This window comes from Talpa occidentalis, unplaced genomic scaffold (assembly GCF_014898055.3).
Source record: "Talpa occidentalis isolate TD23 unplaced genomic scaffold, MPIMG_talOcc4v2.1 talOcc4.7, whole genome shotgun sequence".
Taxonomy (NCBI): Eukaryota; Metazoa; Chordata; class Mammalia; order Eulipotyphla; family Talpidae; genus Talpa; species Talpa occidentalis.
Genome location: NW_023605083.1, coordinates 38,059,580 through 38,079,968, shown reverse-complemented (window position 1 = coordinate 38,079,968; position 20,389 = coordinate 38,059,580). Strand labels below are relative to the sequence as shown.

General features: G+C 44.0%; 1 protein-coding gene across 5 annotated transcripts in view; it reads left to right on the top strand.

Annotated features, from left to right (window-relative positions):
* Positions 1–533: 533 nt before the first annotated feature.
* UBAP2 (ubiquitin associated protein 2) overlaps positions 534–20,389 on the top strand; it is an 84,979-nt gene continuing 65,123 nt past the window's right edge. The window contains exons 1-2 of one of the 5 annotated variants that reach the window (XM_037494837.2): positions 534–624; positions 20,007–20,146. In XM_037494837.2, coding sequence (XP_037350734.1) covers positions 20,048–20,146 — 99 coding nt within the window. In that variant the 5' untranslated portion in view covers positions 534–624; positions 20,007–20,047. Of the gene's footprint in view, positions 625–863; positions 954–4,678; positions 5,005–20,006; positions 20,147–20,389 lie in introns of those variants that run through there. The other 4 variants (XM_037494836.2, XM_037494838.2, XM_054689561.1 and 1 more) reach the window with 4 other exon arrangements.

Here is a 20,389-nt window from a genome sequence, read left to right as displayed (position 1 = left end):
TGTAACCACAACAGAAAAAAATTAAGAAAAATGGTGTATAAGCGATTGGCTGATATGGAGTAGACGTTCCAGAAATGTTAGTCTTTTCAAGCAGAAAGGGAATACAGAACTCCATCCCACATTTTCCCAAGACCAAAGTCGCGAGGCCCTTCATCTCTGCGGAGGTTCTTCTTGAAGCCTGTTGGGCGCCTTGGGCATCTAGGCGAGCCGTTGGGGTTTTCCCGCGCAGGGGGCGGGGCGGAGCGTGAGCCCGGGAAGCCCACTACACGCCTGGACTACATCTCCCAGCAGGAACTGCGCTCTGCCACCCGGAAGGCGCTCCCTCCAGGTACTACTCTGAGAAGCGTGCCCTGTCCACTTTCCCTCCCCGCCCTCCCTAGGCAGTGAGTCACCCACGTCCCACCAGAAACCCGCGCAGGAAAGGTGCGGCGGCGGGGGACTTCGCCGTGCAGCATGCTGGGAGTCGTAGTCCCCTAAAGCAACGTCTGGGAGGCTGGGCACGCCGTGAGTGGTGGGGCGATATCACGTGACGAGAGGACGGCATCCACAAGGGAGCGACTTGCGGTGCCTTGTGAGGTCATCACAGCGTGACAACAGCTGCAGTTGTGCCCATTCCTGGATGCGGTGGGTAGTAGTCCCCGGATAACTCCAAGTAGGAGAAATCCCACAAGGTTTCCCCTATTTGCGCCTTCCCCTTATACCCTCCTCCCCGGCGCGAATGGCCCGGCGTGGTTGGGGCTGGGGGAGGCTAGCGGAAGCGACACGCTCTTTGGGCGGGCAGACGAGCCGCGCGCTAGTTACGTGTTGTGACCCCGCCTTTACCCGTGACGCCATTGTCACGTGACGGGCCGGACCGCCTCTGCCGCCGCCGCCGCTTTGTAAGAGGCACATTGGCAGGTAACGAGCGGCGGCGGCGGCGGCGGCGGGTCGCGACTCCAGCGAGAACAGCAGCGGTAATTGGCACTCTCTCTCCCTCTCTGTCCTTGTCCCGGGAAACGGCGCCCTTCACTGTCGCTTACTAGTCCCGGGGCCAACTCGTCTTTTCTCTTCCTGCCTTCATACTGCCCCAGTGCCCACCCGTGAGGACCGGGCCGACTCTCCTGGCCGGCTTCACGTCTCTTCAGGCTGCCCAGGCCCCGGCGCCCTCCTCCCTCCCCGCGGCGGGCCGCCCTGAGCGCCTCACTATCTACCCAGTCCTTGTGGGCCCGACCCCACCCAGCCCCAGGGGGCGCCTTCCCCTCCCCCCCTGCGCTTTCTGCCCTGGAGGGTGTGGTTTTCTCTCCCACCTCTGTCGGTGTTCCTCCCTGCCTGTCTGCCAGGGCTCTCGCGCCACGCTGTCGCTCACCATCACCACCTTTCCGCTTTTGCGCCTGTGCTAGTCCTGGCAGTGGACCTCTCAGAGGCTAACTTCTGCGCTCTCTACCCTTTCTCAGTTTACCCGGAGGCATAGTTCGATGCTGCTACACCTTTTCGCTCTGGAACGCTTTGGCCTGACTCTTGGGAACTCAGTTTTCCTGTATCTCAGCCCTGTGGTTGTGTCACAGTTTGTACTTTTCTTCAATGTAGGTTTGGGAGCGCTTTTGTAAAAGAAACCGTTCTGTTACAGTGCCTGTTGAGTGTTATTCTTTCATCAATGTATTCTGAGTTTTCTTGGCCTCTGAATCACTTTCCCACTTGGCTTTTCTATCTTTTCACACCTGAATTTTCCATCTACTTAGTTGCCCAGGCAGCTCAAGGACCACCGCTATGGTCTCATATCCTTGTTCTCTTGTAGGAGTTTATCCCATCACCATTTCTGTTACTTCCTGTTTGACCTAGTCCTATAGTTTATTACGACCTCTGCGGGTATTGTTTCATGTATACCCAAAGTAGATGGTCTTGGCAGTATTTAGGATTATTGTCTTTCTAAAGCATCTTGTATCCTAATAGTTGAAAACATTTTTAGGTCTTAATAAGGTATTCAGAGGTCATCTTTTGTTTAACGGTTGTGTAATTAACTTATTGGGCAAATCCATTTTAAAATTTTCTCTTATATTATAATGGCACTTTTTAAATTAAGGTTGTGTACCTAACTTTTTGCCAAGAATTGTGCATTGCTAGTTTTTAGAGTCAATTTCTCTAATAAAGTTGGAAGATGAACGTAGTTCCTAATCTCTCCTGTAGCTCAGATACTGGATTAGGATGGTCTTTATCCAAAGGGAAGGGAATAAATTCCACTCTCCGGTATCTCTTACCTGCCTGCAGGGCCCCTTGGCTTGGACTCTCCTCCCACTGATGGTACTCTTTTATCAGTAGGCAGAAGTGATTAATTTCCCACCCTGCTTTTCAGCTTGCTTCTAGTGTGTGCCTGCTGATTTTTCTGCCTACAGCTACTTCAGGCTTTGCGTTTTCCCCCACCCCTGTCCAGCTTTTTCCCCATAACTTTGATTTCCTCAGTTTGCTTCCTTGTAACCTCTGAGTTCAATAGTTGTAAAGATTCAGAGAAGGGCTTTTTTCCCCCCCTTTCCTTTTTTTGCTATGATTGAATTATGGCTGGAAGTGGTGGCATGGGAATGAGGCCATGGGAAAGGCTTGTGGTAATTGCCCCTTCTGCCTGTTTCCTGCTGCTCTGGTTTCCTTTGGCTTCTCTCTTTAAATGTGGGCTGGACCAGAAGTAGTCACATGTAGCTGCCTTTAGAACAAGGCTGGAACAACAATAACACTTCTGCTTCCCTTTCCTGGTAGCTGGTGCAGCCCATGCAGTTTCTCTTGGTATTAGGTTTGGGTGACTTTGGTTGTTTGGGGAGAAATGGTAGTAGGGCTTGGAGAAGAATGGATTTTCAGTGTGCCCTATTATTTCGATGATCTGGTCACTATCTCAAGTAGGCACCCCCCACATCCCCCAGTATAAACGACTTCGGTAGAAAGTATAAACCAGTCTTGAATGAAGGCTTCAACTGGTCTGAAAAGCCTTTATATTGAAAGTTAGTTTTGAGGGCCTCCCCGGTGGCGCAGCGGTTGAGCGCTGGGTTGCGAAGCTGCCCGCGGCCTCTGCAGCGCCAGTTCGATCCCCGGCTGCTCCCCGGCCACCTGAGGAGGGTCCCACATGGCGCGCAGACCTCTCCTCCCGCCTGCTGCTCCCCTCAGCAGTGTACTTGGTCCTTCTGCCTGCTCTGCTCCCCACTCTGGCTCTGGTGAATTCTCTCACCCTCCCGCGCTTCTGACTGTACCCAGTGCATGTATAAACAAAACAAACAAACAAATAAAATAAATAAATAAATAAAAACATGCCTCTATTAAAAAAAAAATAAAAAGAAAGTTAGTTTTGAAATATTGATTCCCTAACCTTTTTTTTAATTGTCTTAAATGATATAAATTTAAGGAATTTTTTTAATATATATGTGAGTTTTTTGGAGGCAGTGTATTATAAAGGGTTACTGTCTGCTTAAAAGAGGCAGTATGCATGAATTCACAAACTGAAGTTTCTCTGCTTTATCTTATTTTATTTCTCCTTGTTTGGTAACCAGTATGTCAGCAAATACCAGTTTGCTCTCTTAGTTGATAATTTGAGCAAATGGAGTGTGTTTGAAAGTTAAGTGTTAGTGCATTGTGGTGTTGTCTGGTGAGGTGGTGGATCTCTGATAGATCTTAGAAGCAGCTGTTTTCTTTTTTCTTTTTTTTTTTTAAAGATGTATTTATTTTTTATTTATTTATACAAGCACTGGGTACAGTCAGAAGCACGGGAGAGTGAGAGAATTCACCAGAGCCAGAGCGGGGAGCAGAGCAGGCAGAAGGACCGAAGTACACTGCTGAGGGGAGCAGCAGGCGGGAGGAGAGGTCTGCGCGCCATGTGGGACCCTCCTCTGGTGGCCGGGGAGCAGCCAGGGATTGAACCAGCGCTGCAGAGGCTGCGGGCAGCTTCGCAACCCAGCGCTCAACCGCTGCGCCACCGGGGAGGCCCCTGTTTTCTTTTTTCTTGTCAAAAAGAGTGAAGGTATAACTTGAAGGGAAAGCAAAGTGATCCAACTCTCAAATGTTTTGGAATGGAATTCTTTAAAAAAAAAAAATCCAAGAACCAACAATTATAATGCAAATAGCTTATGTGGACATTTCCTGCTCTTATTTTTTGAATTTCCTTGACAGTGTTTTTCAAAGATGCTGCATGTTCTGTACTTTTAAAAGAAAGTAAATTATTTTAGTATTGAAATTTCTTGGCATAACTTTTCAAGGCTACTAAGCTTGTGAGTTTCACTAATTTCAGTTTTCAGTTAACTGAATTGAGCTCATCATACCTGAGTTATGAGCGCAATTGAATTGGAACTTGGTTCATTATTTGGAATTTATGAAATGGGGCTTGTGATTAAAGACTAAGTGTTTCACATCACACTAGAGAGTGGTCTTTTTCTTTTAAAAGAGTTGTTAGTGTGTCCCCGATTTTTCTTCATTTGGCTCTTTTAAGTTTATAAAACATATATTTGCTTGTGTCTAAAACCTTAAAGTTGTTATGAGACTATTTTCAAAGATTTATAGAGGAGAATTTCGTTGGATTTTAGGTCTGTGGCTATAACTTTGTTTTTTGCTACTAGTATAGTGTTATTAACTGGTTTTTAAAAAAGATGTCACATAGGAACTTTCTCATTTAAAATTATACTGTACAAATTAATCTAGTAATACTTAGTACTTCCCTATTTACTCAGTTTTTTTTTAACATGTCTCAATCTTATCATTTGATATTATACCTATAAAGACTTTTGGAAGCTTGGAGTTGTTTCTTATGAATGGTGTTTTTCTCTCTCTTTGCCTTCTTTTCTCAGTTCCCTCCTTCCTCCTTTTATTTCTCTTCCTTTCTCTCTTTTTCTCTTTTCCCGTCCCTTTACCCCATACAAAAAACAATATAAAATTTGGCTCATTCTCATCTGAAGAGGTGGTAGATCTTTTGACTCTGCTTGCCACAAAAACGTGCTGCTTGCCGTGCAAGCAGATGAAAACCTAAAATATCTTTGCGGCCTCATGGGCTTTGGCAAGGTGTGTAATGCTTGTAATCTGTATTGTGTGTGTCTACCCAGTTAGAATGTGCTCTCTAAAGGGTGGGATTTTTTTCATTTGATAACAGTGTTTGGCATTGTCATTATTAAATAAGACAATACATGGGCTTTAAAAAAGATGTGGCACAAGGGGTTAAGCACAGCATTATGAAGCAATCCCAGCCTCTGCAGCACGAGTTCGATCCCCTGGCCGGCCAGGGAGCTACCCATATGGCGCAGCAGACCTCTTTCCTCTCCTGTTGCTCCCCTCAGCAGTGTATTTCGGTCATTCTGCCTGTTCTGTTCCCCCCTCTGTCTCTGGTGAATCCTCTCAACAACACCCCCCTCCCTGCATCTCTGGCCTATACCCCAGCTCTTGTATGCATAAATAAATAAATCTTTACCAAAAAAAAAAAAAAAAATGTAGGTTTGACTGAAATAGGGTCTAGGGGGAAAAAAGACTGACTTAGGTTGATTGGCAAGCCTAACTTTTAAGTTGTTTACTAAGCCAAACCAGTTATTCACTCCTTTTTTTCAAAATGATTCACAAATTTCCATTTTAGGATAGGTTTTTGGGCCAGGGTGGCTAGCACTGTTTAACCTAAGCAAATGCATCTAGAAAATGTATTTTTTATCTAAAAAAGAACTTACATGATTTAATAGTTTAGTATGAATCCTTTTTTCTTTACTCAAGGATTATACTTTTTAAAAAAAATTTATCATGCATACAAGAACTGGGGTGCAAACCAAAAGGTGCAGGGGGGAGGTGAGAGGATTCACTAGGGAGAGTGGGGAGCAAAACAGGCAGAGTCAATGAAATACACTGCTGAGGGGAGCAGTGGGCAAGACAGGAGAGGCCTGCTGTGCCATGTGGGCTGCTCCTTGGCCTGCCAGGAATCGAACTCAGGCTGCAGTGGCTGGCAATAGCTTGATAGAGCTGTCCTCAACCCCTGTGCAACCAAGGAGGCCCTCAAAGATTATACAAAGTAGGATCATACTATTTAGACCTACTGGTTTTAATTGAAAAACATGAATATATGCCATGGAAGGTATGAGTTTAAAAACATGTAGAATTTTCAAAATCAATAAAATAATCAAAGAAATACATTATTGCTCCCAAAAGTTCCCTGTATATGCCATCTCCCAAGGCATCCTTTCACTCTTTATCAGTGGTAACTGTTACCTAAAATTTTGTATTTGTTATTTTTTAGGAATAATTTTACTATTTATACATAAATACTACTCCATAAACAATGTATGGTTTAATATTGCCCATTTACTTTTTTTTAAATTTAATTAATTTATTTATACAAGAACCAGGGTACAAGCCAGATGCGCAGGAGGGTGAGAGGATTCACCAGAGCCAGAGCCTGGAACAGAACAGGCAGATTGATGAAACACACTGCTGAGGGGAGCAGCGGGCAGCAGGAGAGGTCTGCACGCCATGTGGGACCCTCGCCGGTGGCTGGGGTTCAAACCGGCACTGCAGAGGCTGTGGGCAGCTTCGCAACCCAGCGCTCAACTGCTGCGCCACCGAGGAGGCCCTAGTCTCATGTCGTTTTTTTTTTTTTTTTTTTTTTTTTAATAGAGGCATGTTTCATTTATTTGTTTGTTTGTTTGTTTGTTTATACATGCACTGGGTACAGTCAGAAGCACGGGAGGGTGAGAGAATTCACCAGAGCCAGAGCGGGGAGCAGAGCAGGCAGAAGGACCGAAGTACACTGCTGAGGGGAGCAGCGGGCAGCAGGAGAGGTCTGCGCGCCATGTGGGACCCTCCTCCGGTGGCCGGAGAGCAGCTGGGGATTGAACCGGCGCCGCAGTGGCTGCGGGCAGCTTCGCAACCCAGCGCTCCACCGCTGCGCCACCGGGGAGGCCCTCATGTCGTTTTATTTGTGTGAAATGCTCAGATTGTTAGCCAAGGTTTTTGCTTGAAAATAGGTTTAGTGTTCCTACCTAACAGTGACTGTTAAGGACTAGGGGTATATAGGTGGATATACACTGTCCTTGTATTATAGGTGCTTATACTTGTATTATAGGTGCTTATATTCTAGTGTGATGGCAGACAGTGCAGTGAGGAATCAGAATGCTATTGGGATTGATAGGAAAAACAGCCTGGGTACTGGGTATGGCATACCTGAGCATGTGCATGGGAGGCAGAGCCTTTTCCTAGCGTCTTCCAATAGGATTATTATGGCCAAATTTCTGAAGTTAATGTATCTTTAAAATACTTTGAATTTATTTTTTAAAAAGATTTATTTATTTATGCATACGAGAGCTGGGGTACAGGCCAGAGGTGTGGGGGATGAGAGGATTCACCAGAGAGAGTGGGGAGCAGAACAGGCAGATGTACTAAAATGTACTGCTGAGGGGAGCAGAGGGTGAGACTGGAGAGGTCTGGTGCTCCATGTGAGTCAGCTCCCTGGCCAGGGATCCAACTCATGCTGCAATGGCTCCGGATACTTTCATAGTGCTGTGCCTTAGCCCCTGGCGCCACCAGGGAGGCCCCTAAAATACTTTGAATTCTTACTTCAGCTTATGTAGTACTTTTGAAATTTCTTGTGATTAGGAGTGTTAAGATAGTGGTGGAAAATGCCCCTGAATACTACCCAACAATCTAGGTGGTGGTTATAGGAATAAAAATTTGCTAGTTAAAATAGCCATTTATTATTTTATTACCCCAGTTTTCATTTTTTTAAAGGCTCATTTGAGGGTTTGGTTTTTTTTAAAGATTTATTTATTTATACATACAAGAACTGGGTTATAGGACAGAGTTGTGGGGGGTGAGAGGGTTCACCAAAGACAGAGTGGGGAACAGAAAAGGCAGATTGACTGATACACTGCTGAGGGGAGCAGTGTGCGAGTTAGTAGAGGTCTACTGCGCCATGTGGGGTAGCTCACTGCAGTGGCTGCAGTGAGCTTCATAGGTTGCATCTTAACCCCTGTGCCACCAGAGAGGCCTGGGTTTGTTTTTTTTTTTTTAAGATTTGTTTATGCATACAACAACTGGGGTGTAAGCTAGAGGTGGGGGGTTAAGAGGATTCACCAGAGGTAGTGGGGAGCATAACAGGCAGATTTACTGAAATACACTGCTGAGGGGAGCAGTGGGTGAGACAGGAGAGGCCTGCTGCACTATGTAGTTTTGCTCCATGATTGGGAGCTTAATAATGTTGCATTAAACAATCAATGTGAGAAAAAGTTCAGTGTACCTGAATCCTATAGTTGCTACAATTTATGGTAGCCACTGGGATTTAGGCTAAGCATTTAAGGTACAGTAACTTATTTGGTCCTGCTCAACATTAAGTACTTGGTCAAGGTTACCTAATCTAGTAATTTGTGGAATCTGGGTCTGTGTGACTTCCAAACCTGTGTTTTTAATCACAGTACAGTACTACTTTACCTATCTGAAATACGGCTCTCTGGGAATACAGCCAACTGCTAGCAGATAAGTCAAACAATGTCCACATTTGTGGTACATAAGGTTGGGGTTTTTACGAGTGAGGAATGAAGGATGGCTATGTAGGTGGGGTCCTTGAACACCTGTGCCTAATTCCACTAGACCCATGTCACATTTACCTATTTTATATTTTGAGGTTTTTGAATGTCAGAGGTTTGGGTGGCTTTGTTTTCTGTAGTTAGAAAAAAACCTGCCTTTGGTTTAGCTTTCATTCTAATTTTACCAGCTATTCTAATTAGCTTGGTGAATTGGTCTCTAAAGTCCTCTGTCATATTAGATGCATCCTTTGAGGTGGTCAGGGACATAACACTGAGAAGTGGCAATTGATAGCACACAGTGAGAAGAGAGACAGAGAAAGGCTATAAAATTACTTCTAAGAAATCAAGATTGTGGTTAAATAGGGCTGTTTAGGTAGTATATGCCACAGTTGTTATTATGATTGAGTAGAAAGTAATTGCTCTTCACATTGAGGGACAGAATGAGAAGATGGGGGAGTAAGTTCAGAATACAATTGAAAAGATGTGCCTGTGGGAGGGGGCGGCAAAAAACGCAGGTGCAGTAGGGAAGAAAGATAAGAATTATAGGGATCAGGAAGAAACAATTTGTATTTTATTGAGGAGTTGATGGTTTGTGAATAGAAGTGATGGATTTTAGCAGTGTTGTGGATGATTAAACTGTACACTTGGGCATCAGTTCCACATTGAAGATAGTTCAGGCAGGTAAATAAGGGCATGCAGTTTGAGTGATGTAGAGAGGATGCAGGCACTCATACTGTATGATAAAGGTATTTTATTATTTTGACACAAGTATCTACAAGGGCTACCTCAGAAAAATTAACTTATTCTTAAAAGATGAAGAGGATGCTTCACTATAAGCAATTACCCTTAATTCAAGTACCTATACAAAGTTACTGCCAGTGAGCCTATATAAAGGAAGGCATAGATATAGAGCTGTAAAATCCCTTATGACTTAATGGGGTGAGGAAGAAATGGTGACATTAAAGGGAATGGCTTAAAGGTTATGAGATCTGGGACGCTTAAAAAATATTTTGGAAGTCCTCACACAAATGAAGTGTTTTTAGGTGAATTCCATTATAGGTGTAGATACCTAGTAGGTTGTTCGGTGTGGCTTGAATTCTCTGTAGAAACACAAGGTCTTTAGCTTTTCTTTGAGGTTGAAGGTTATTACTTTTTAATAAAGATTTATTTATGCATACAAGAACTGGGGTACATGCCAGAGGTACAGAGGATGAGAAGATTCACCAAAGACAGTGGGAAATAGAACAAACAAACTGAAAGACATTGCTGAGGGGGGCAGCAGGTGAGACAGGAGAGGTCTGCTGCTCCATGTGGGTAGCTCCCTGGTTGGCTGGAATCAGACTCTTGTCACAGAGGCTGCAGATAGTGCTGTGTTTAACCCTCTGTCCCACCAGGGAGGCCCAAAGGTAATTATTGATGCCAGGAGAGCATAAAATTTCTGTAGGGGGGCCTCCCTTGCGGCATAGGGTTAAGTTTCAGTGCTAACACCATGAAGGTACTATGCAGTGACCTGAGTTCAATCCCTGGCCAGAGAGCTAACCCACATGGCGTAACAGATCTCTCCTGTCTCGCCTGCTGCTCCCCTCTGCAGTGTACTTCAGTGGATCTGCCTGTTATCTCCATTGTCTCTGGTGAACCCTTTCACTCTCTGCACCTCTGGTCTGAATCCCAGTTCTATGCAAAATAGATAATAAAAATCTGGGCCTCCCTGATGGCACAGGGATTAAGCACAGCACTATGAAGCTATCCACAGCACAAGTTTGATCCCTGCAGCATGTTCGATCCCTGGCCTCCAGGGAGCTACCCACATGGCAGAGCAGACCTCTCCACTCTCGCCCACTGCTGCCCTCAGCAGTGTATTTCGGTCAGTCTGTCTATTCTCCATACTCTGGTGAATCTTCTCACCCCCTGCACCTCTGGCCTGCACCCTAGTTCTTGTATGCATAAATAAATAAATCTGTAAAAAAAAAAAACCAAAAACATAAAAATCTTACAATAAAGGAATAATTCTTTAAAAAATTTTTCTGTGGGAAGGGATAATATGCTCAAAAGTTGAACAGTTTTACATATTTTTGGCTGAGAGAAGACTGTGATACTGAGGATTTGATCTCAAAAGAGAACCAGGATGGTACAGTGTTTGAGAGACAAAGATAAGAAATGTGTTGATTCCCAGAGATAGGTCAGTGACTAAGAACAGAAGGAAAATCTGACATTTAGGAGGAAGTTGTTGATTACCTGGGAATGACATTTTTTCTATTGGAGTGATGGGGTGGTGGAAACCAGACTGCAAGTTAAGGAGATGTTTAATTAGGAATGGAGGCTGTGAGTATATTCTTTTTTAAAGATTTATTTATTTTGTTAAAGATTTATTTATCCATACAAGAACTGGGGTACAGGCCAGAGGTGTAGGGGGTAAGAGTATTCACCAGAGAGAGTGGTGAACAGAACAGGCAGGCTGACTGAAATACACTGCTGAGGGGAACAGCGGGTAAGTCAGGAGAGGTCTGCTGCGCCATGTGGGTCATTTCCCTGGCCGGGCATTGAACTCATGCTGCAGTGGCTGTGGACAGCTTCATAATGCTGGGTCTTAACCCCTTGCGCCACCAGGGAGGTCTTCTTTGTCTTTTTAAAAAGATAAAAAGATTTATTTATTTATTTATTTATGCATATAAGACCTGGGGTATAGGCTAGAGATGTGTGGGTGAGAGAATACACCAGAGACAGTGTGGGGAACAGAACAGGGAGAACCACTGAAATACGCTGCTGAGGGGAGCAGGTGAGACAGGAGAGGTCTACTGGGACTTATGTGTTTTAGCTCCCTGGCCAGTGATGACTTAGGCTGTGGCAGTGCTAGTGGTGAGGTACAATCCCTAGGCCACCAGCAAGGCCCCCTTTATCAACATTTAGGTTATTTTTACTTTTTTGGCTGTTAGTAGTGTTCCCATGAACATTCATGTGCACATTTCAGAGTGAACTATGCTTTCAGTTCTTTTGGGTATATACCTAGGAGAGGAATTACTTGGTTATGTGGTAACTGTTTAATTTTTTTTTAAAAGATTTTTTTAAAAATTTATTTATTTTTAAAAAAGCTTTAGTTAGTTACAAGCACTGGGTACAGTCAGAAGTGCTGGAGGGTGGGAGAATTCACCAGAGCCAGAGCGGGAAACAGAACAGGCAGACTGACGAAATACACTGCTGAGGAGAGCAGCGGGCAAGACAGGAGAGATCTGTTGCATCATGTGGGTGAGCTCCCTGGCAGGGGATTGAACTTGTTCTGTAGGGGCTGATGATAACTTGGCAGCACTGAGACTAACCCCTAGGCCACCAGGGAGGTCATAGTTTTCTTTCTTTCTTTCTTTAAAAAAAAAAAAAAAAGATTTATTTATTTATTTATTTATACAAGCACTAGGTACAGTCAGAAGCATGGGAGGGTGAGAGAATTCACCAGAGCCAGAGTGGGGAATAGAACAGGCAGAAGGACCGAAGTACACTGCTGAGGGGAGCAGTGGGCATGGCAGGAGAGGTCTGCACGCCATGTGGTACCCTCGCCTGGTGGCCCGGGATCAAACTGGCACTACAGAGGCTGCGGGCGGCTTCCAGCCCAGCACTCAACCGCTGCGCCACCAGGGGAGGCCCATAATTTTTTTTTTTTCCCTTGATTAAAAAACAAAACCTTTAGTCCTTAATCAAGGAGTAGTAATCCTTTAATAAGATACCATCTTAGGCCTCCCTGGTGGCACGGGGGATTAAGCACAGCACTGCGAATCAACCACTGCAGCACCAGTTTGATCCCCGGCTGGCCAGGGAGCTACCCACATGGCGCAGCAGACCTCTCCTTTCTCACCCGCTACTTCTCTCAGCAGTGTATTTAAGTCATTCTGCTTGTTCTGTTCCCCATTCTGTCTCTGGTGAATCCTCTCACCCCCGCAACTCTGGCCTGTACCCCAGTTCTTGTATGCATAAATAAATCTTAAAAAAAAAAGATACCATCTTAGTATGTTTGGGGGATATTAGTTTTGAACGTAATCTAAAGTAATGTGTAAAGTACGGGATTCTTAACATCTTTTTAGGTCTTGTGAAATGTTATATAGTATAGACTTTTTTGAGAGAAAGGATTGTTAGAAGAAGGGGTTTAGTCTGGACACAAATAATGAGGGACTTTTCAAGGGACAGAATAGTAACGAATCATAAGGTAGTCTTGAGCTCAGGTTTTTGGGTGTAAAAGAGGGTTTTGAGTAAAGAAATTAGCAGAATAGGAGTGGGCAGATATATGGAAACATAGGTAATAAATACTTTTCCCTCCCTGACCTTAGATAACCTAAAGAAAAATGTGACTGTACCTAAGAGTTTTTGATGTGCTATAATATTCAAGAGTTTTTCAGTATACATGTGATTCCCTTGCTAGCCCTCCCTAGCAAGGGGTGTGGGGAGTTCATCCTTGTCCACCAGCTGTTTGAGGCTTGACCCTGCCCTTAGCAGCTGTGGAGAATAAAAGTATCAACTTGCTCAGCTTCTGGCATGCAGGGCACAAGCAGTTAAGCTACACAGATGAGTGTCATAGTCGAATTTCTTGGCACTGTAACTGCCTTCGTTGGGGATGTAGACTTCCTCTTCCATGGTTGCTCTGCAGTCAAGATTCCTATTCTAAACCAGTGCTGTTGTCTGTAACAAAGTAAAATGAATTTTCACTGCAGAAAATGGTTGAGAATATTAGCTTTTTTTTTTTAATAGAAAAAGCAAGAATGCAGATTGGGCATTAAATAAAAATAACAGAATGAGGAAAAATAAACCTAAACCAAACATTGCATTTATAACCCAAGAGTGCACCTGTTGGTATCTAAAAGACTGAATTAGGTAGGTGACATTCTGCCCCAGAACCAGATTTTTTTTTTTAAAGATTATTTATGCATACAAGAACTGGGGTACAGGTCAGGAGTATGGGGGGTGAGAGGATTCAGCAGAGACAGAGTGGGAAACAGAACAGGCAGACTGACTGAAATACACTGCTGAGGGGAGCAGCGGGTAAGGCAGGAACGGTCTGCTGTGCCATGTGGTTAGTTCCCTGGCCGGCCGAGGGATTGAATTTGTGCTGCAAAGGCTGTGGATAGCTTCATAGTGCTGTGCTTAACCTCTTGTGCCACCAGGGAGGCTCTGGAACCAGATTATTTCATCAGGTATGGGCTATACAGGTGATGCCATCAGTGCCTGTACTGTCTTAAAGAAGAGGAAACTGAGTTAGGGGCCTGTTGTATATCTGTTATACCATATAATCTAACACTTACCCTTGCAGCATAACATAGTGGTTAAGAGCACAGACTGTGGCGATAAATAGGGTTTGAATCTTGTTTTCACTACTTGCTAGTTGTGAATCTGTATGTCTTGGATGTGTCTGTAAAGAAAGAGTAATTGTGGTAAGTACCTCAGTTGCAAAAGATAATGACTTAATGATACTTAAAGCTCTTCAGTGGTGTCTGACACCTAACAGTGTGTGCTTACTGTCATTGCCAATACTTATTGGTTTTAGGCTTTTGGTAATGAATGAATAGTCACATAAATGAAGGAACCTGTACCCATTCTTCTCAGTCTGATAGTCTTCAGCATCTCTGGCCTCAGGACTCTGAGTATTTGTGATGGAGGCTCTTGAACACAAACTGTATATCCTGTTTTTAGTGGTTGCATTTTTAGCTGCTTAAATAATTCATGTTGTCTGGGTTATATTTTGACAAGAGACATTCATTTTTTCTTAAAGATTTATTTATTTATGCATATAAGAACTAGGGTACAGGCCAGAGGTGTGGGGGAGGTGAGAGGATTCACCAGAGACAGAGTGGGGAACAGAACAGGCAGATTGACTGAAATACACTGCCCAGGGGAGCAGTCGGGGAGTCAGGAGAGGTCTGCTGCGCCATGTGGGTAGCTCCAGAGCTGCAGATCAAACACGTGTTGCAGCGGCTGTGGACAGCTTCATAGGTTGCGTCTTAACACCTTGCGCCACCAGGGAGGCCCAAGAGACATTCATTTTGCTGCTTCTGGAATTTAAATTTATTTGATGCAGTAGGTTAGCTACTCTGCTTTGTGTGAAACTCTTGGTTTTAGAGGTATCTTCCAACACTGACACTTTGGTACTATCTTAAATCCCTTAGGGTTTTTTTTTTTTAGATTTATTTATTCATGCATACACAAACTGGGGTACAGGCCAGAAGCCCAGAAGGGTGAGAGGATTCACCAGAGACAGAGTGAGGGAACAGAACAGGCAGACTGACTGAAATACACTGCTGAGGGGAGCAACAGGCTAGACAGGAGAGGTCTGCTGAGTCAAGTGTGATTCTCACCAGCTGGCCGGGAACTAACCAGCGCTTTAGAGACTATGGACAGCTTCACAGCACTGCACTCAACTGCCTGCACCACCAGAGGAGGCCCAGGGTTTGTTTTTTGTTTTTTTAAGATTTATTTATTTATGCATCCAAGAACTGGGGTGTAGGCCAGAGGTGTGGGGGTTGAGAACATCTACCAGAGAGAGAGGGGAGCAGAATAGGCAGATGGACTGAAATACACTGCTGAGGGGGAGCAGTGGGCAAGACAGGAGAGGTCTGCTTCATCATGTGGGTTAGCATCCTGGACAGCCCAGGATTGAACCTCTGCACTGGCTGGCGATAGCTTGATAGCACTGTGTCTTTAACGTCTGCGCCACCAGGCAAGCTCCCTCCCTTAGGGGTTTTCAGCAAAATCTTCACACTTCTTAGCATCTTATCATAGGTTGTGTCTTAACCCCCTTGCTGCAACTGGGGAGGCCCCCTGATTGTTTTTAAATTTTTTTTTTTTAATTTTATAGAGGCATGTTTATTTATATTTATTTATTTGTTTGTTTTGTTTATACATGCACTGGGTACAGTCAGAAGCACGGGAGGGTGAGAGAATTCACCAGAGCCAGAGCGGGGAGCAGAGCAGTCAGAAGGACCGAAGTACACTGCTGAGGGGAGCAGCGGGCCGCAGGAGAGGTCTGCGCACCGTGTGGGACCCTCCTCCGGTGGCTGGGGAACAGCCGGGGATCGAACCGGCGCCGCAGAGGCTGCGGGCAGGTTCGCAACCCAGCGCTCAACCGCTGCGCCACTGGGGAGGCCCCCCCTGATTGTTTTTAAAGAGGTTAAATTCATAGCATTTCTTACCTTTATTAAAATCTTTCATTTAATTTACTTTGAATGAGATAAGATAAATATGAGTTTAAGATTTGTTTGAATAGGGTCTCCCTGGTGGCAGCGGGGTTAAAGTTTCAGTGCTGTCAAGCTATTGTCATCCACTGAGGCATGGGGTTAATCCCTAGCCAGGGAGCTGACCCACATGGTGCAGGACCTCTCCTGTCTCTCCTTCTTGTCCCCTCAGCAGTGTATTTCAGTTCATCTGCCTGTTTTACTTCCCACTCTTCTCTGGTGAGTCCTCTTATCCCCCACACCTCTGGCTTACACCCCAGTTTTTGTGTGCATTAATAAATAAAAATAAATCTTAAAAAGAAAGATTTGGTTGGATAGATTAAAATCATTTAGAAGGGCCTCCCTGGTGACACAAGTGGTTAAAGTGCAGCACTATGGCACTTTGAAGCTATCTGCAGCCACTGCAGCACGTGTTCAATCCCCAGCGAGGGAGCTAACCCACATGGTGCAGCAGACCTCTCCTTTCTCACCCGCTGCTCCCCTCAGCAGTGTATTTCGGTCAGTCTGCCTGTTCTGTTACCCGCTCTGTTTCTGGTGAATCCTGTAACCCCCACCCCTCTGGCCTGTACCCCATTTCTTGAATGCATGAATAAATAAATCTTTAAAAAAATAAATAAAATCATTTAGTACTTTCTGTAGTTCAAGAACTTTAGATATTTATGTTTGAGTTTCTGCTGGATTATTTTTAGAATCTCTTGCTGTTGTCTGTTTCTATTCTAAGAATTCACTTGGAACCTGTTCCAGGATAGTAGAACTTGTGGGGGTAGAGAGTGATAGAAGGGATGGAACACAAGTGTAAACAGAATTCCTATAGTCTGGCAACTGGGTGCTTGTTGCAGAAGCATTTCTGTTTACTACACATAGCTCTGTTTTCAGAAAAGAAGACACAGAATTTCCCATATGACAATATGTTATTTAAAGATGTTGATTTTTATAGTCTAGTTTCCATTTTGTGTTTATTTTTGGTAATCTTAAAAGATTTTTGTAAATTATGTTTTTACCCTGATTTGTGAATCACTCTCTCCAGAGATTTTATGTAAAATTAATCTAAGAAAGTTTGTCCATTGAATCAAGCTTCCTGTTAATTTTATATACTTTTTTGAGCTGTTTTTTCAGGTATATTTCCTCCTCCCGACCCCCTCATTCTGGAAATTTCCAGTTTTACCTCTGGAAGTATTTTGCTGGACATCTTAAGCATTAATGAGAAGGAATTCAGCTATTCGTTCATTTAAGAGTAGTGTAAAGCATCATATTGACAGAAAACCTAGTCTGAATTTTAGTAAGCATCCTTGGAAGTGTGTTCTGGGGGCCTCCCTGGTAGCGCAGGGGTTAAGTCTCAGCACTGTGAAGCCATCAGTGCTACTATAGCATGAGTTCAATCCCAGGGCATGGACCTAGCCCACATGGAAAGCAGACCTGTCTCACTCGCTTCTCCCCTCAGCAGCATATCTTAGTTGATCTGCCTGTTCTGTTTTCCACTCTCTCTGGTGAAGCCTCTCACCCCCCGCACCTCTGGCTTATACCCCAGTTCTTGTGTGCATTAATAAATAAATCTTAAAAAAATAAATATATAACAAAGATAAGTAAACTTTAATGAAAAGTATTTATTTCCAAACAATAGTATTGAAATTTAAGTAAGCAATGTGCTTTTCATGTTTAACAAAGAAGTTGTGACTCAGCCATTGAAATAAGGCTACAATTATAGCCCAGTTGTGTACAATCTTGAATGTAGATTGATGATTGGCATGGAGATAGAAAGTCTTATTGTTTATACTAAGGCAATGAGTGGGTAAAATTTTAATAGTTTGAAATACAAAGTTTTCCACTTTGACAAAGTGAGGATGTAGTACATTGGATCAGAATGTTTGGTTGTATTATAATAAGGCTATAAAAGACTTGAGCATGTTTTTTTTTTTTTAAATATTTATACATACAAGAAGTGGGGTACAGGCCAGAGGTGCAGGGGGTGAGAGGGCTCACCAGAGATAGAGTGGGGAGCAGAACAGGCAGACTGACTGAAATACACTGCTGAGGGTAGCAGGGGGCAAGACAGGAGAGGTCTGCTGTGCCATGTGGGTAACTCCCTGGCTGGGGATCGAACACTTGCTGCAATGGCTGGGGATAGCTTCATGGTGCTGCACCTTAACCCCTTGAACAACCAGGGAGGCCCAAGAGTGTTTATTGTGATGGCAAAAGCTCAATAGTAGCTTCATTTAATTTACTTGAATTATATTTCTGTACATGCAGATTTTCATCACCAGGTGGCACTCCTGCAAGAAATTCTGGTTTTGTTATATTTATTATACCCAGATTATATCTGTTAAGTGGGGGCATTGATGAATAAATAGTTTAAAAGATGAATGAGAAGTGGATCACATAATTCAGTAAAAAACAACTGGAAATCTATAAGTAATCTACAAAAATGCTTTTTAAAAGTTTTTCCCTAAGAATACCACTCAGCCAGATCTTTAGAATTAAGTATTAGTACTAAAGGTGATTTTATTTTATTTATTATTTTTTAAAGATTTATTTATACAAGAACCCCGGGGTACAGGCCAGATGTGTGGGAAGGTGAGAGGACCAGAGACAGAGCGGGGAACAGAACAGGCAGACTGACTGAAATACACTGCTGAGGGGAGCAGCGGGTGAGACAAGAGAGGTTTGCTGCACCATGTGGGTCTCTCCTTGGCCGCCCGGGATCAAACCCACACTGCAGAGGCTGTGGACAGCTTCACAGCGCTGTGCTCAACCGCCTGCACCACCAGGCAGGCCCTTTTCATGTTTTTTTTTTTATTTTTTAAAGGATTTGTACATATTTATGCATATGACAACTGGGGTGTAGGCCAATGGTGTGGGGGGTGAGAGGATTCACCAGAGACAAAATGGGGAGCAGAACAGGCAGATCCACTGAAGTACACTGCTGAGGGGAGCAGTGGGCTCCACAGGAGAGGTCTGCCACACCACGTGGGAATCTCCCTGGCTGGCCAGGAATTGAACCCATGCTGCAGAGGCTGCGGACAGCTTCATAGCGCTGTGCTCAACCTGCTGAGCCACCGCCAACGGGGAGGCCCCCACGGAAATTAAACTTTTAAGGTATCACTGTACTGGTTTCAACAATTGTAGTAAAATATCCATAACATAAAATTTATCGTTTTATTTTTTTAAAAAGATTTATTTATTTATGCATACAACAGCTGGGTACAGGCCAGAGGTGTGGATGGTGAGAGGATTCACCAGAGATAGAGTGGGGAACAGAACAGACAGATCGACTGAAATACACTGCTGAGGGGAGCAGCGGGCAAGACAGGAGAGGTCTGCTGCGCTCTGTAGGTTAGCTCCTTGGCCGGGGCTGGGGATGGAACTTGTGTGCTGCTGCTGTGGATAGCTTCATAGTGCTGTGACTAACCCCTTGCTGTGCAACCAGGGATGTCGGCCCCCCCCCCCACCCTGTTTTAAAGTATGCGTTTCTCCGGAATTAAGTACATTCACATCACTGCATTCGTCACCATTTGTTCTTAGAATGTTGATCTTTCCAAACAAAACTCCATATTCATGAAACAAATTCCCTATTCCTTCCTACCCTCAGCCCCTGGTAACCTTTACTCTTCTGCCTATTCTCTTGAATTCGACTGTTCTGTGGAACTTCTACAAGTATGAGCCATAGAGAATTTGTCCTTTTGAGATTGGCTTATCACTTAGCATAATGTCTTCAAGATTCATTCATGTTGTAGAATGTGTAGGAATTTCATTCCTTCTAAAGAACTTCATAGAGTGGTAAAATAATTGCTGGTTAAGATTGGTGGTATTTTGAGATTTTTTTTTTTAAAGATTATTTATGCATTTAAGACTGGGGTATAGGCCAGAGATGCGGGGAGTGAGAGGATCCACCAGAGACAGAGAGGGGAACGGAACAGGCCGACTGACTGAAATACACTGCTGAGGGGAGCAGCGGGTGAGTCAGGAGCGGTCTGCTGTGCCATGTGGGTTGCTCCCTGGCCAGCTGGGAATCTAACTTGTGCTGCAGTGGCTGCGGATTGCTTCATAGGTTGCGTCTTAACCCTTGCCTTTACCCACCAGGGAGGCCTGAGATTTTTGTTTTCAACTGATAAACTGTAAACCATTGACTTTTAGCATTAATAAAATTAGCTTAAGAGCTGCCAGGAATATCTAAAATCCTGTTTTTTGAGAGTTTGTATTTGAGAGAACTTTTACATTTTGTCTCATGCTTGTTCTTTGTCCGTGATTTTTATCAGGCTTTTACTATGACTTGGACATTTTGCTTACCATGCCTGCTTTCTTGCAGATTTTCTATTTTGTGCATACGTTATTTTGTATATACTGTATATGATGACTACAGTGAACACTGACCGTTCCCGAGGTGCTCGGGAAAAAGCACAGATTTCAGCAACACAAGCAACACAACTGCAGAAACAGGTAGTACAGGTAAGTTTTTGTGGAACTCTTTTTTGCTTGTTTAGTATTGAGGGAATTGAGAGTATACATATTGCTAAATGTTCTTCTTGGTGGGAAACCTCAATATTTTGAAACTTGTTTTTAAAAATTAAGGGCAGTATATAATAGGGAAGATTGTTTCAGGTACAGTTGGGTGTGGTTCTTTTAATCTTGAACTTTTACCATCAACTTATTAGCATCTGGGCCATCTCTCCTTCCTTCCTTCCTTCCTCC